Source organism: Artemia franciscana, chromosome 12 (assembly GCF_032884065.1).
Source record: "Artemia franciscana chromosome 12, ASM3288406v1, whole genome shotgun sequence".
Classification (NCBI taxonomy): Eukaryota; Metazoa; Arthropoda; class Branchiopoda; order Anostraca; family Artemiidae; genus Artemia; species Artemia franciscana.
Genome location: NC_088874.1, coordinates 41883259 through 41895222, shown reverse-complemented (window position 1 = coordinate 41895222; position 11964 = coordinate 41883259). Strand labels below are relative to the sequence as shown.

At 38.1% G+C, this 11964-nt stretch overlaps 1 protein-coding gene across 1 annotated transcript; it reads left to right on the top strand.

Annotated features, from left to right (window-relative positions):
- Positions 1–5257: 5257 nt before the first annotated feature.
- Positions 5258–5904, top strand: LOC136033530 (uncharacterized). Its single transcript, XM_065714274.1, has 2 exons — positions 5258–5573; positions 5693–5904. The coding sequence occupies exons 1-2, from the start codon at positions 5258–5260 to the stop codon at positions 5902–5904; spliced, it is 528 nt and encodes a 175-aa protein (XP_065570346.1).
- Positions 5905–11964: the final 6060 nt, after the last annotated feature.

Below are 11964 nucleotides of genomic sequence, written 5' to 3'. Positions count from 1 at the left end.
GGTATTACCTTGACACCATACTTACATTCATAGACTTTATCCGACATGGCTGATATTGATTTTTCTATTCTCTGATTGCGTAGTTTTAAAATTTTTAAAAGCGAATGACCATGATTTTCTTTCTTGGAGCTAAACTACTTTCCACCCAGTTTGTATAAACAAACATATCGATATCATCTTAAACATAGTTTGTAGTGTAGACACCCCTTGCAGACTTTTTTGATATCCTCATTGTTAATTTAAACACAGTGCACCTTCAGACCTGCTAGCACACCATTGGATATAAACTCACTCCCTGTCTTGGATGTTGGACATAATAGTTTATTTGGGTTTTATTGCTTCACTAGCTCCGGATAATTGGGCCAGTTCCAATTACTACAATTATTCGTGAACTAATATGCTCACCATTTTTCATTTTACTTAATAAATTTCTAGTTTTAACTTTTAAAAGGAGTTAATCAGTGTCTCCATAACACACTTGAAATCTTCTTTTCTTGGCCACAGGAGTCTACACACATTGTATAAAAATTGAATTTTTTTAAATTTCTAAAATTGCAATACCACCAGTAATATTTTCTTCAAAATAACATTAATTTTTGTTACTACACAAAAGGACCATATTACAGCTTATGATTGGCTTTAATTTGAGCTTGTTATCGGCTTTAATTTGAGCATGTTCTTTCAAGTTGGTTGCATTGTCAAAATAACTCCTATTGTGATTACTCTAGCATATTTTACCGAAGGCTGATTTTAAAATTAGCTTAAAAATTTCGTTTTCAACCTTCTTTTTGCTTTTGAACATATACTGACAAAAGTGTAAATAAACATTTTTAAATATACTTTTTGATGAAACTGGCTTTATGAAATTTTGCAACCCCGAAACTGTTGGCTAGCATCCACTGCAAAAGAACATGGTGAACAACAATATTCTGTTTCGGATTCAGGTCGGCAATAAGTTTTTTTTCTAAGTGTCCAGTGCATACCCCCATCCTCTACCAAATAAATATTATAAGGACTCAAAGAGGTATTACTCACCGATCTGCTTATGCATGTAAAAACAAATCCTTTACCGAGATATGCAGTTCCATAGTTATTTCATCATAAATTTCAAAAAATCGTCATTAGGGTTCATTATACTCAACAGAAAATTTTGAGCCAAAGGACTGTCAAGCCATTTGTAATTACCACAAGGCAGATAGTAGTGAGACATTGCTCATGCATATAGAGAATTCATATTCAGAAAAACTTCATCGGACTTTCCGCTAGTGCGCTGTCCAGTCAGGTCAGTTTCTAAGATACAATCTCCGTGAAGAACAAAATCTACCCTCAGACATTTTTTCTATTAACAGATGCTGATCCATATCTGTTTTACTGATTTTTAAAATTGAATTAATCACCAGATGAGGACTTGAAAATAATATCCCAAATCCAATCGAAGCTACACCTACATTGCCCAGGCAACGTGAAGTGTTGCGGCAGCCTTTGTCCAGATTCACCGACTAAAGTGTTGTGAGAGCAACAATTTGGTTTTGTTTCTTCGCTATCGATCAGTAATCACATGATAAAGGGCTATTCCTCAGCGTTGAAAAAATAACAACAAAATAGCATCAAAAGAAGGGACTAAATTGACTTTGCAGCCAGTTGAACTTTATCCTTTTCAATCATAGATATCGTGACGGATAAAAACACGGAGCAATATCTTATATAATCTAGTTGGTATTATAAAGCTATCACTAACTTTTCAGGATCAAAATACCATAGTTGACATTTTATTAATTATTACGAAACTGTCTCATTGTTTTACATTCTCGTTTGTGCATGTTTCTTCACTATTGGTCAAATGATGAACTTGTCAGCCTATCGAAGTTTTTAAAACGGTATGTTCAAACAAGAACGCAATCAATTATCACTTCACCAAAGGCTATTCCTCAGCGTTGAAAAAACAAAAACTACAAAATCATATCGAAAGAAGGGAATAAATCGACTTTGCAGCCAGTTGCACTTTATCCTTTTCAATCGTAAACATCTTGACGGATGAAAACTTGTAACAATATCTTATTTAATCTAGTTGGTATAAAAGCAATCCGTAACTTTTCAGGATTAAAATACCATAGGTGACACTAATTATTACGAATCTACCTCAGTGTTTTACGTTATCATTTGTACCCGTTGCGTAAACACTTAATTCTGTCAGATTTAAATAGATCGAATACAATGTGCACCAATTTGCACAAATTTCTACCCCAAAGTGAACAGATTCTTACTTAAAAGTCCCTCTCCCGTGATAAACATCAAGCTCACCGGAAACAAATACACGGGTATATCAACTAGAGAAACTTGCAAACCAATCATGGATGAAGATGATTTTAGCCCAATAGCTGATTATTACTTACAAGTTTCCTACATGTCTTATCACTGGAACCAAATTGGTTTTACCATCAAATACACCGGAAACGAATAATAGGTAAACCAACTAGCAAAAGTGGCAAACCACTCATTGCCGAAGAGGATTATGAGCTAAGACCCGTTTCTCGCCCAAGGTGAACCGATTCTTGCTTATAAGTCTCTCTCCCGTGATAGGCATCAAGTTCACCGGAAACAAATAAATTGGTATACCAACTAGCATAGTTGCAAACCCCTCATTGCTGAAGTTGACAGTAGCTTAGCAGCAGATTATTACTTACAAGTCCCCTAAATGTCTTACCACTGAAACCAAATTGGTTTTACCATCAAATACACTGGAAACAAATTATAGATACACCAACTAGCATAAGTTGCTACCCCTCATTGCCGAATGTGATTATTACCTAACTTCCGGCTGTTGCTTACAAGTCCTCTGTATGTCTTACAATTTGTATCGGCCTAGATTTCGTTTCAATGTGTACCTTACTACTGAAGTTGTCAACCCCTTGAAACTTTCAAACTGGTATACCTCATGAAGAAATTTTGTACCAAAAAATGGATTTCATCCCCTAAATGTCTTACCACTGGAACCAAATTGGTTTTACCATCAAATACACTGGAAACAAATTATAGATACACCAACTAGCATAAGTTGCTACCCCTCATTGCCGAATGTGATTATTACCTAACTTCCGGCTGTTGCTTACAAGTCCTCTGTATGTCTTACAATTTGTATCGGCCTAGATTTCGTTTCAATGTGTACCTCACTACTGAAGTTGTCAACCCCTTGAAACTTTTAAACTGGTATACCTCATGAAGAAATTTTGTACCAAAAAATGGATGTCATATACTTTGATTAGCTCATCAAGAGCTATCGATTGCTGTCGAACAAAATTCAATCTGTCTTAGTTCAAAAGTTGATTTTTTTTTTCGTTGGCCAACTTTCTAACGTCACCACTTAGAAAGGAGCAAAGCTCCACTTTTTTAGCAATGAGAGAACTTTTAAAGTTTATTAGGCACATCTGATACCGTTTTTCCACCGCAATCCCAAGTCCGATAAACCGAATGATAAACTCAGCTGAAATCACGAACAGAAATGAGTAAAAACTATAGATGCCAGCACTTTCGGATCCATGGGAAATTGCCACATTTTTGCTTCTTTAAATTTTTCTATTTATCACTCAAAGAAAATATATTGGCTGTGCGGCCGGGTAACTGCCGCATAATCCAGAATAAATTTTGGATACTGGAATGTAGGATCCGCTAAACAAGAAGCCACACAAGCTTTTCTTGTCCATGAGATGGAGAAGTACAACATAGACATACTTTGCATATCCCAGACCAGAATCTCCGGTTCGGGCTCTATAGTTATAACGGCTCCTGAAACACTACATCAGTTCCACTTGTTCTATTCCGGAGTAGAAGATAATTCAGGACTCTATGGAGTTGGTTTCATCATGAACCAAAGAACCAGAAACGCTCTCCTTGAATGGGAACCAGTCTCCTGTAGACTTGCTAGAATCAGACTAAGAGGAAACCCTACAAATGTGTCGATAATTTCTACCTATGCCCCCTACCTAAGGATGATTTCTACGGTGAACTGCAGCAGTTGTCTTCTTCTATAGTCGCACGTGATTACTTGATTGTTTCTGGAGACTTCAACGCAAAAGTTGGTCCATCTGACCAGACCACAAGACAAATCCTGTGAAAATTCGGACAGGGTCACAGATGTGAGAATGGACAAAGGTTGGTAAACTACGCCTTGATGAACCACCTTGTTATCACCAGTACCATATTTCAGCACAAACCTAGCCACCTCTTAACTTGGCATTCGAATGACGTTGTCACTAAGGCCCAAATCGACTTCATTCTTGTACGCCAGCGCTGGAGCTCCGTGCAGGACTCTTTCTCTTACAACGGCGCGGACACAGGCTTGCAATCTGGGTCTGACCATAGGCTCGTCGGAGCAAAGGTTTTGCTACGTCTTGCAACTCGAAGAAAAAACAAGCCCAAAGTAGGCTTCGATATCGGTAAACTTCAAGACAAAGAAGTGCGACAGGCCCTCAACTTGGAACTAAATAACCAGTTTGACACCCTCAGCTTTGATGAAAACTTGACCCCCGATAAGAGATGGGAGACCTTTAAAACCGTGATGACAGAGACTGCCGATGAGATCCTAGGCACGAGCAAAAGTTAAACGACAACACTGGATAACCGCTAGGACCCTGTCAATAGTCGGTGAGCGAAGACAAAAGATGGGTGGCCTTAAAGAATAAACAAAGGAGTTACGCAGACAGGTAAAATGCTCTGTTCGGCTGGACCACCATCAAATGTGGGAAGATACTGCCGAGTCATTAGAGAAAGCAGCACGCTTACATGACACCAGCAAGCTTTACCAGATCTTGAAGGAATCCGTTGGTAAGAAAGCTGCCGTCTCAGAAATAATCAAAAACAGATCAGGAAAAATCATTAGTTGTCAGAAGGAACGTTCTGCAAGATGGAAGGATCACTTTCAGCTCCTCCTGAACCCATCCCCTTCATCTGCTCATGATGCCTTCCCATCTTCCATCTCTAAACAGCCTTACGATATCGAGATGGATACACCGACCTAAAAGCGATCAAAACCCTAAAAAACCACAAGGCTTCAGGTGAAGACGGCCTCCCCCCGGAACTGTACAGACAATACCCTGAGATCACTGCTGAACAGCACCATGGCATTCTTGAAGAAGTGTGGAGGACCAGCACTTTTCCAAAAGATTGGAAGACATCAGTCATCCTCCCTTTCTATAAGAAAGGAGACAAAACCGAATGCAAAAATTACCGCTGAATAAGTCTCATAGACATTGCAGTCAAAATGTTCGGAATCATACTCTTGAACCGCTTCAAAGGGGAAAGGGAGGAAAGAACTCGAGGAAATCAAGCTCGCTTTCGACCAGGTAAAATATATACTGATAATATCTTCGCCTTTCTTCTCATTATCCAGCAGTTTGAAAGGTACAACCTACCCCTGATCTTGATGTTCCTGGACTTCATTGCCGCCTTCGACTCTGTCACTCGCCAGAAACTTTGGAAGATCCTAGAGAATGACGGAATGCCCGGAATGCCGCTGAAGTTTGTTGAACTGATGAAGGCATGCTATGACGCGTCAGCGAGCCGAGTTAGAGTCTATGGTGAGGAAACCGAAGAATTTCTGGTTGAGTTCGGAGTAAAACAAGGGTTGTCCTCTCTCCGACTCTGTTCAATTATTGCATCGATTGGGTGCTTGAAAATACTCTATTGTGTTATCCAGGAGCGCAGATTGAACAGAATCTCTTACTGACTGAGCTCGATTATCCGGATGATGTTGGCCTCCTGTCAGACCCTGTAAAAGCCCAAAACATGCTTGACGGCGTTGTGGCCTGGGCAGACCTGATCGGCATGAAAGTCAGCACAGAGAAAACGAAATTCATGGCTATTAACCACGACACAGGACCATTCCCACTAATTGTCAACCGAGTTTAGCTGGAAAAAGTCAACCGTTTCACATACCTAGGCTCCCAGCTTTGTACTGACGGATCTTCCGGCACTGATATCCAATAGAGAATACAGAAAGCGCAGACAGCATTACCTCCCTTCCGAAACCATTAAAGAATCGCCGTGAAATCAGTGTCCGAACGAAAGTTCGAATTTACATGGCACTAGTCCGCACCGTTCTCTTTTACGGGTGCGAAACATGGTCGGTAGAACAACAAGAGAATACACTTAAGATGTTTGAGCATACTTGTCTGCGAAGAATTCTCAGAGTACAGCTACGTGACCATATCTCCAATGCGAATATACGTCGAATGTACAATATTCAAAGAGATGTTGCGCTCATTATTAAAGAACGTCATTTGAAATGGTTGGGTCGTGTATTACGGAAACCGCCAGAGTATCTGCCTCGCCAAATACTTCTAGTAGAGCCTTTTAGCTACTGGAAGAAACGCCAAGGAGGACAGAAGAAGAACTGGTGGAACCTTGCCAAGTCGGATCTTGAACCAATCGGGGTTTCAGAAATTTCGGTCACAGATGGTCAACACAGTGGCTGACTTTTGCAGAGCAGCTGGCGCAAGATCGAGCAACATGGTCCAAGAAGGTCTCTAAGATCATCGATGCCGGGCGAGGTGGAAACACCTGATTCCCGCCACAAGTACAAGTAAGTATAGATTATATTCGTATTTTTATACAAAAAAATATAACAACGTCAATGCATCATTTGACAGGAATATTCTCCAATAATTCTTTCCATATTTACACCCTCCCTTTGCCTAAACTTTTTTTTGCAAACTCATAGGCAGCAGTTGTGGATTGAAGATCGTGGAGTGAGTTATTAAATGATTCGATGGACGATAGTTTCTTCTCACAAAGCCTCGAGGTGGGGTAGCACTGTTTGAGTAGGGAGAAACAATTAAAATCTTCGTTTTCTGTACTTGAAACAATTGACTTAGGGATTTGGGAAAAAACTATATAAATCTAAAAACCGGATTTTTTCAAGCACGTATTACCACTATCTATTGTTTTCTAAAGAAGATCTAATACTAGCAGCTTCTTGGATTTTTTTGGGTATGATATCATATTAGAAAACTATCTACCCTTTCGCCAACTACAACTTCACCTTTCTGCAAACATACCAACGCTGGTAAAATCAGCTTCAAATCATAAATGTGATTGTGTATATAAACAGGTAGAAAGCACTGTTGTTTAACGTTTAAATAACATCATTTATGGACCCATCCACGAAAGTTACTACCCCCCATAAAATTGAATGTCTTCAATGATCAAGATCATGAACTGACATCCCTCTCCCACTACCCTCAACAAAATTTCCCTTGCAAACCCAACACATTTTTTTTTTATTTTTAACGGCCAGCTTGTCCTCTGGTGTCAAGTGCAGTCATGGCTGCACCCATACAATCTTCCCCACCCAATGTCTCGAAACCACTACCGATTGCGTAGTATTATTAGAGTCTCTTGGCACGCGAGCATGAGAGACATCAACGGCTTCATGTTCTTTAAAAGGATTTAAATTTGAAGGATCATTCATGAGTTTATCTTCGCAGCATAATACCACCTTGTTACTCCGTAGGAGGGAATTTTTAAGGTTCTTGAAACGCAAGATGACCTTATCACCATTAACTCCTTCTATAAATTGGTACCAATGACGCTTAGAGTGAATCATATGATGTTTTAGCCTTAATATATTATAAGATCTAGAATGACAGATTGGACAATAGTAGCACCTTAACCCCCTGTATTTTATTTTGAGCCACCCCCTTCCCCCAATAAAACCCGACAATTATCTGTAATGGGATTAAAATGTTCAATTGAATCAAATTCTATAGAAGGAGTTTAAAGAAGACATAAACTGTGTTTCACCAATTCAATTGACGGAGCCCTCATTGGATATAATCCCCCTTTTTTGTGTTGTGAGAGACACTTTGGTTGGACAAACACTTTGGTTTTTGTCCCGTTTTTTTTTGCGATTGCGGATTTGGGATTGCGGTAGAGAAATGGTATCAGATGTGCCTAATAAACTTTAAAAGCCTTCTCATTGCTAAGGAAATTGGAACTTATCCTTTGCTCCTTTCTAAGTGGTGACGTTAGAAAGTTGGCCTACGGCAAAAAAAACTTTTGAACTAAGACAGATAGAATTTTTTTTTTCGACGGCAATCGATGGCTCTTGATGAGCTGATCAAAGTATATTGCACGAATTTTTTGGTACAAAAATTCCTTCATGAGGTATACCAATTTGAAAGTTTCAAGGGGTTGACAAGTTCAGTAGTAAGGTACACATTGAAACGAAATCTAGGCCGATACAAATTTTGAGACATATAGAGGACTTTTATGCAACAGTCGGCTGTTAGGTAATAATCACCTTCGAAAACGAGAGCATAGGAACTTTTGCTAGTTGGTGTATCTATTATATGTTTCCAGTGTATCTGATGGTAAAACCAATTTGGTTCCAGTGGTAAGACATGTAGGGGACTTGTAAGTAATAATCTGCTCTTAGGCTACAGTCAACTCCAGCGATGAGGGGTTTGATACTATGCTAGGTGGTGAACCCATTTATTTGTTTCTGGTGAACTTGATGCCTATCACGGGAGAGGGACTTATAAGTAAGAATCGTTTCACTTTGGATGAGAAACGGCTGCTAGCTCAGAATCATCTTCGGCAATGAGAAGTTTGTCACTTTTGCTTGTTGGTGTACCTATTATTTGTTTCCGGTGTATTTGATGGTTAAACCAATTTGGTTCCAATGGTAAGACATGTAGCGGACTTGTAGGTAATAATCGGCTGTTGGGCTACAATCATCTTCAGCGATGAGGGGTTTGCAACTTTCGCTAGTTGGTTTACCCGTTTATTTGTTTCCGGTGAACTTGATGTCTATCACGGGAGAGGGACTTGTAAGTAAGAATCTATTCACTTTGGGCTAGAAATTTTTGCAAATTGGTGCACATTGTATTCGATCTCTTTAAATCTGACAGAATTAAGTGTTTACGTAACGGGAACAAACGATAACGTAAAACAATGAGGTAGTTTCGTAATAATTAGTGTCACCTATGGTATATTAATCCTGAAAAATTACGGATAGCTTTATAATAACAACTAGATTATATAAGATATTGTTTCAAGGTTTCATCCGTCATGATGTCTACCATTGAAAAAGATAAATTTCAACTGGCTGCAGAGTTAATTTAGTCCCTTCTTTCGATATTATTTTGTAGTTGTTGTTTTTTCAACGCTAAGGAATAGCCTTTGGTCATGTGATAACTGATTACGTTCTTGTTTGAATATACCGTTTTAAAAACTTCGATAGGCTGATAACTTCATCATTTAACCGATAGTAAAGACACAAGCACAAACGAGAATGTAAAACAATGAGATGTAAAGTGTAAAACGCAACACTTCACGTTGCCCGGGCAACTTAGGTCTAGTTTTCTTTGCACTTATCCTCCTCAATACATGTATCATACTGTAAAATAGTAACACTAATCTTAAAATACTCATTAGTCCACTCAAAAATATCAGTTGATTTAAGCATTACTGGATATTAACACTTTGAGCAATTAAAGTCTACTTTAGGAAACTTTTCCCCGCCCTCATTTGCTTCCCAATCATCCAAATGCGTCTCACTAGCTTTCTCTTCAAGCAATTTGTAAGCTTTTATAAGGAATGCATATTTGACACACTGAAGGGCTGTACCAAAACGAATTCGTTTTGTGTACCTCTACAGCCTTCTAAATCTGAATTATATTTTGAACCTTTAGCCCTCTTCCCACTCCAAACTCTAAAATTAAATCATTTTTAATTTATATACATTTACATTTAAGTCTTCCATAGATAATACTACTAAACCACTCCTCCTTTCATTATAGTTATCTAGTTTTGTCACAATACTTTCAACCAAGTCAAAGAATACAGCCTCACAATTATGTAAGTGCAGTTGAAGTGGCACTGCTTCTCTTTGCACATAGTGCAAACACAAATAACCCGACTTCTGATTTTAAAAAAATAATTTTTCATAGATGGATCGTTTTATATTATCCCTAAACAGTAAACAGTTTTGTTTACAGTTTTGTAAACGGTTGTTTTGTTAGGTTATCCCAAAACCTAAACAGTTTTGCAAATAAGATGGATGAAATGAATTTTTCGCGTGTAATAGAGGAAAAGCGTCCAAATGCAGCATATGACCTCTTCAGTGAGATAGTGACTAATGTAATGAATGAAACATGTCCCTTACGAAGAATCAATCCTAATAGAAATTTTCCTAAGAAACCAATTATAATAAAGCCATTCTAGTTTCAATGAAGCAGAAAAACCAACTTTATGTGAAATATTCAAAGGATCGTTCAAATGATAATTTTATAAAATTCAAAAAGTTTCGGAATATTTTAAATTCAGTTAAACGGAAAGCTCAAAAACTTCATTTCCAAAATGAATTTCATGAAAATCAAGGGAATATGAAAAATACATGGAAAACAATAAATAAACTTTTGGGTAATTTTCACAGTAGGGAGAAGGTGAGAGCCTTGGAGACGATGGAAGGTCGTCTTACTGATTCTCAACATATAGCTGAATTTGTGTGTGATTATTTTGCAAATGAAGAAAAAGACTTTGCGGTCAAGCGCGGGCTAGCTTACGCACATCTGTGAGTTTTGGATCTGTTTTTGAAAGACAGCCTACTAGTGAGAATTCCTTTGAATTTGTAAGATGTTTGGAACGGGAAGTGACACAATTCCTGACTACGATGAAGTCGAGTTCTAGTGGGATGGACGAGTTTTCGCTGAAACTCATAAAAGCCGCAAAAAAGAGTGTCTTATCTGTCTTGACGTACCTCATCAACCTTTCTCTGGATCATGGAGTCTTCCCGCAAGCATTAAAAAATGCAAGAGTGGTTCCTCTTCATAAAGGAGGGAAAAAAGATGACCCATCGAATCGAAGACCTATATCTATTCTCCCATTTTTTTCTAAGTTATATGAGAAAGCTGTACATGCCCAGTTAAGTTATTATATTGAAAAGAATAAAATTCTAATGTAAAACCTATTTGGGTTCAAAAAACGGCTATCTACGGATACAGCAGTTCTGAAATTGGTTGAGTGGATTAATGATGCGTTTGAAGCTGGTCTTATACCTGCAGCTGTATTTTTGGATATGAGAAAAGCGTTCGATACGGTGGACCACCCAAGGCTTATTCAAGTTCTTGCCTCGATTGGGGTGAGGGGTTCAAGCCTTGAGTGGTTTTCATCATATCTACACGACCGGTATCAGATAGTACAGAATAGATCATTTTTATCTTCAAAAAAGAAAATAGAGTGCGGGGTCCCACAGGGGTCAATCCTGGGACCCCTCCTTTTCATCATTTTTATTGATCGAATGAAGCATAACCAGTCGGAGGCTGGTGTCATCCTATTTTCAGATAACACTTTGCTCTTTCTAGCTGTGCCTTCGCTTGATGTTTTGTATAATAAAATTCATAATGGTGTCTCTGAATTTCTAACTTTTTCTCAACAAAGTTTGTTAACCCTAAACTTTTCTAAAACTTTTTTCATGATATTCTCTAGACTTTCGTCAAGTGTTGGCAATGATCAAATTATGGTTCGAGGAAATGTGATAAAAAGAGTAGCAACAACAAAATATTTGGGGTTTTTAATTGATGAAAACCTGTCGTGGAAAAACCATTCAAATGCTATAGCTGAAAAATTAAGCAGAGGTCTTGGGGTGATGCGAAGAATTAAAAATCTAGTCCCAAAAAAGATTCTAAAAATGATTTATTTTTCAATATTTTGTCCGTATATTAGGTACGGATGCTCTATATGGGCAAGTAATTTTGTAACATGTTTCAAAAGAGTACAAAAACTTCAGAATAGAGCTGTAAAATTATTATCGGAATTTTATGATTCTGATGATGTTCCTGCTCATGAGAATTTTAAAAAGAATAAATTAACGGATGTATCCCAAATTCGTGATTACCAAGTTGCGATTTTTTCGTATAAATACTTGAATTGCCTGCTCACCCCTGCTTTTGAAAGTCTTTTTACTTT

Coding starts and splice junctions, on each gene's coding strand:
- LOC136033530 (XM_065714274.1), top strand. CDS start 5,258: ATGTTCGGAATCATACTCTTGAACCGCTTCAAAGGGGAAAGGGAGGAA. Junction 5,574..5,692: donor GAGCCGAGTTAGAGTCTATG/GTGAGGAAACCG, acceptor TGTGTTATCCAG/GAGCGCAGATTGAACAGAAT.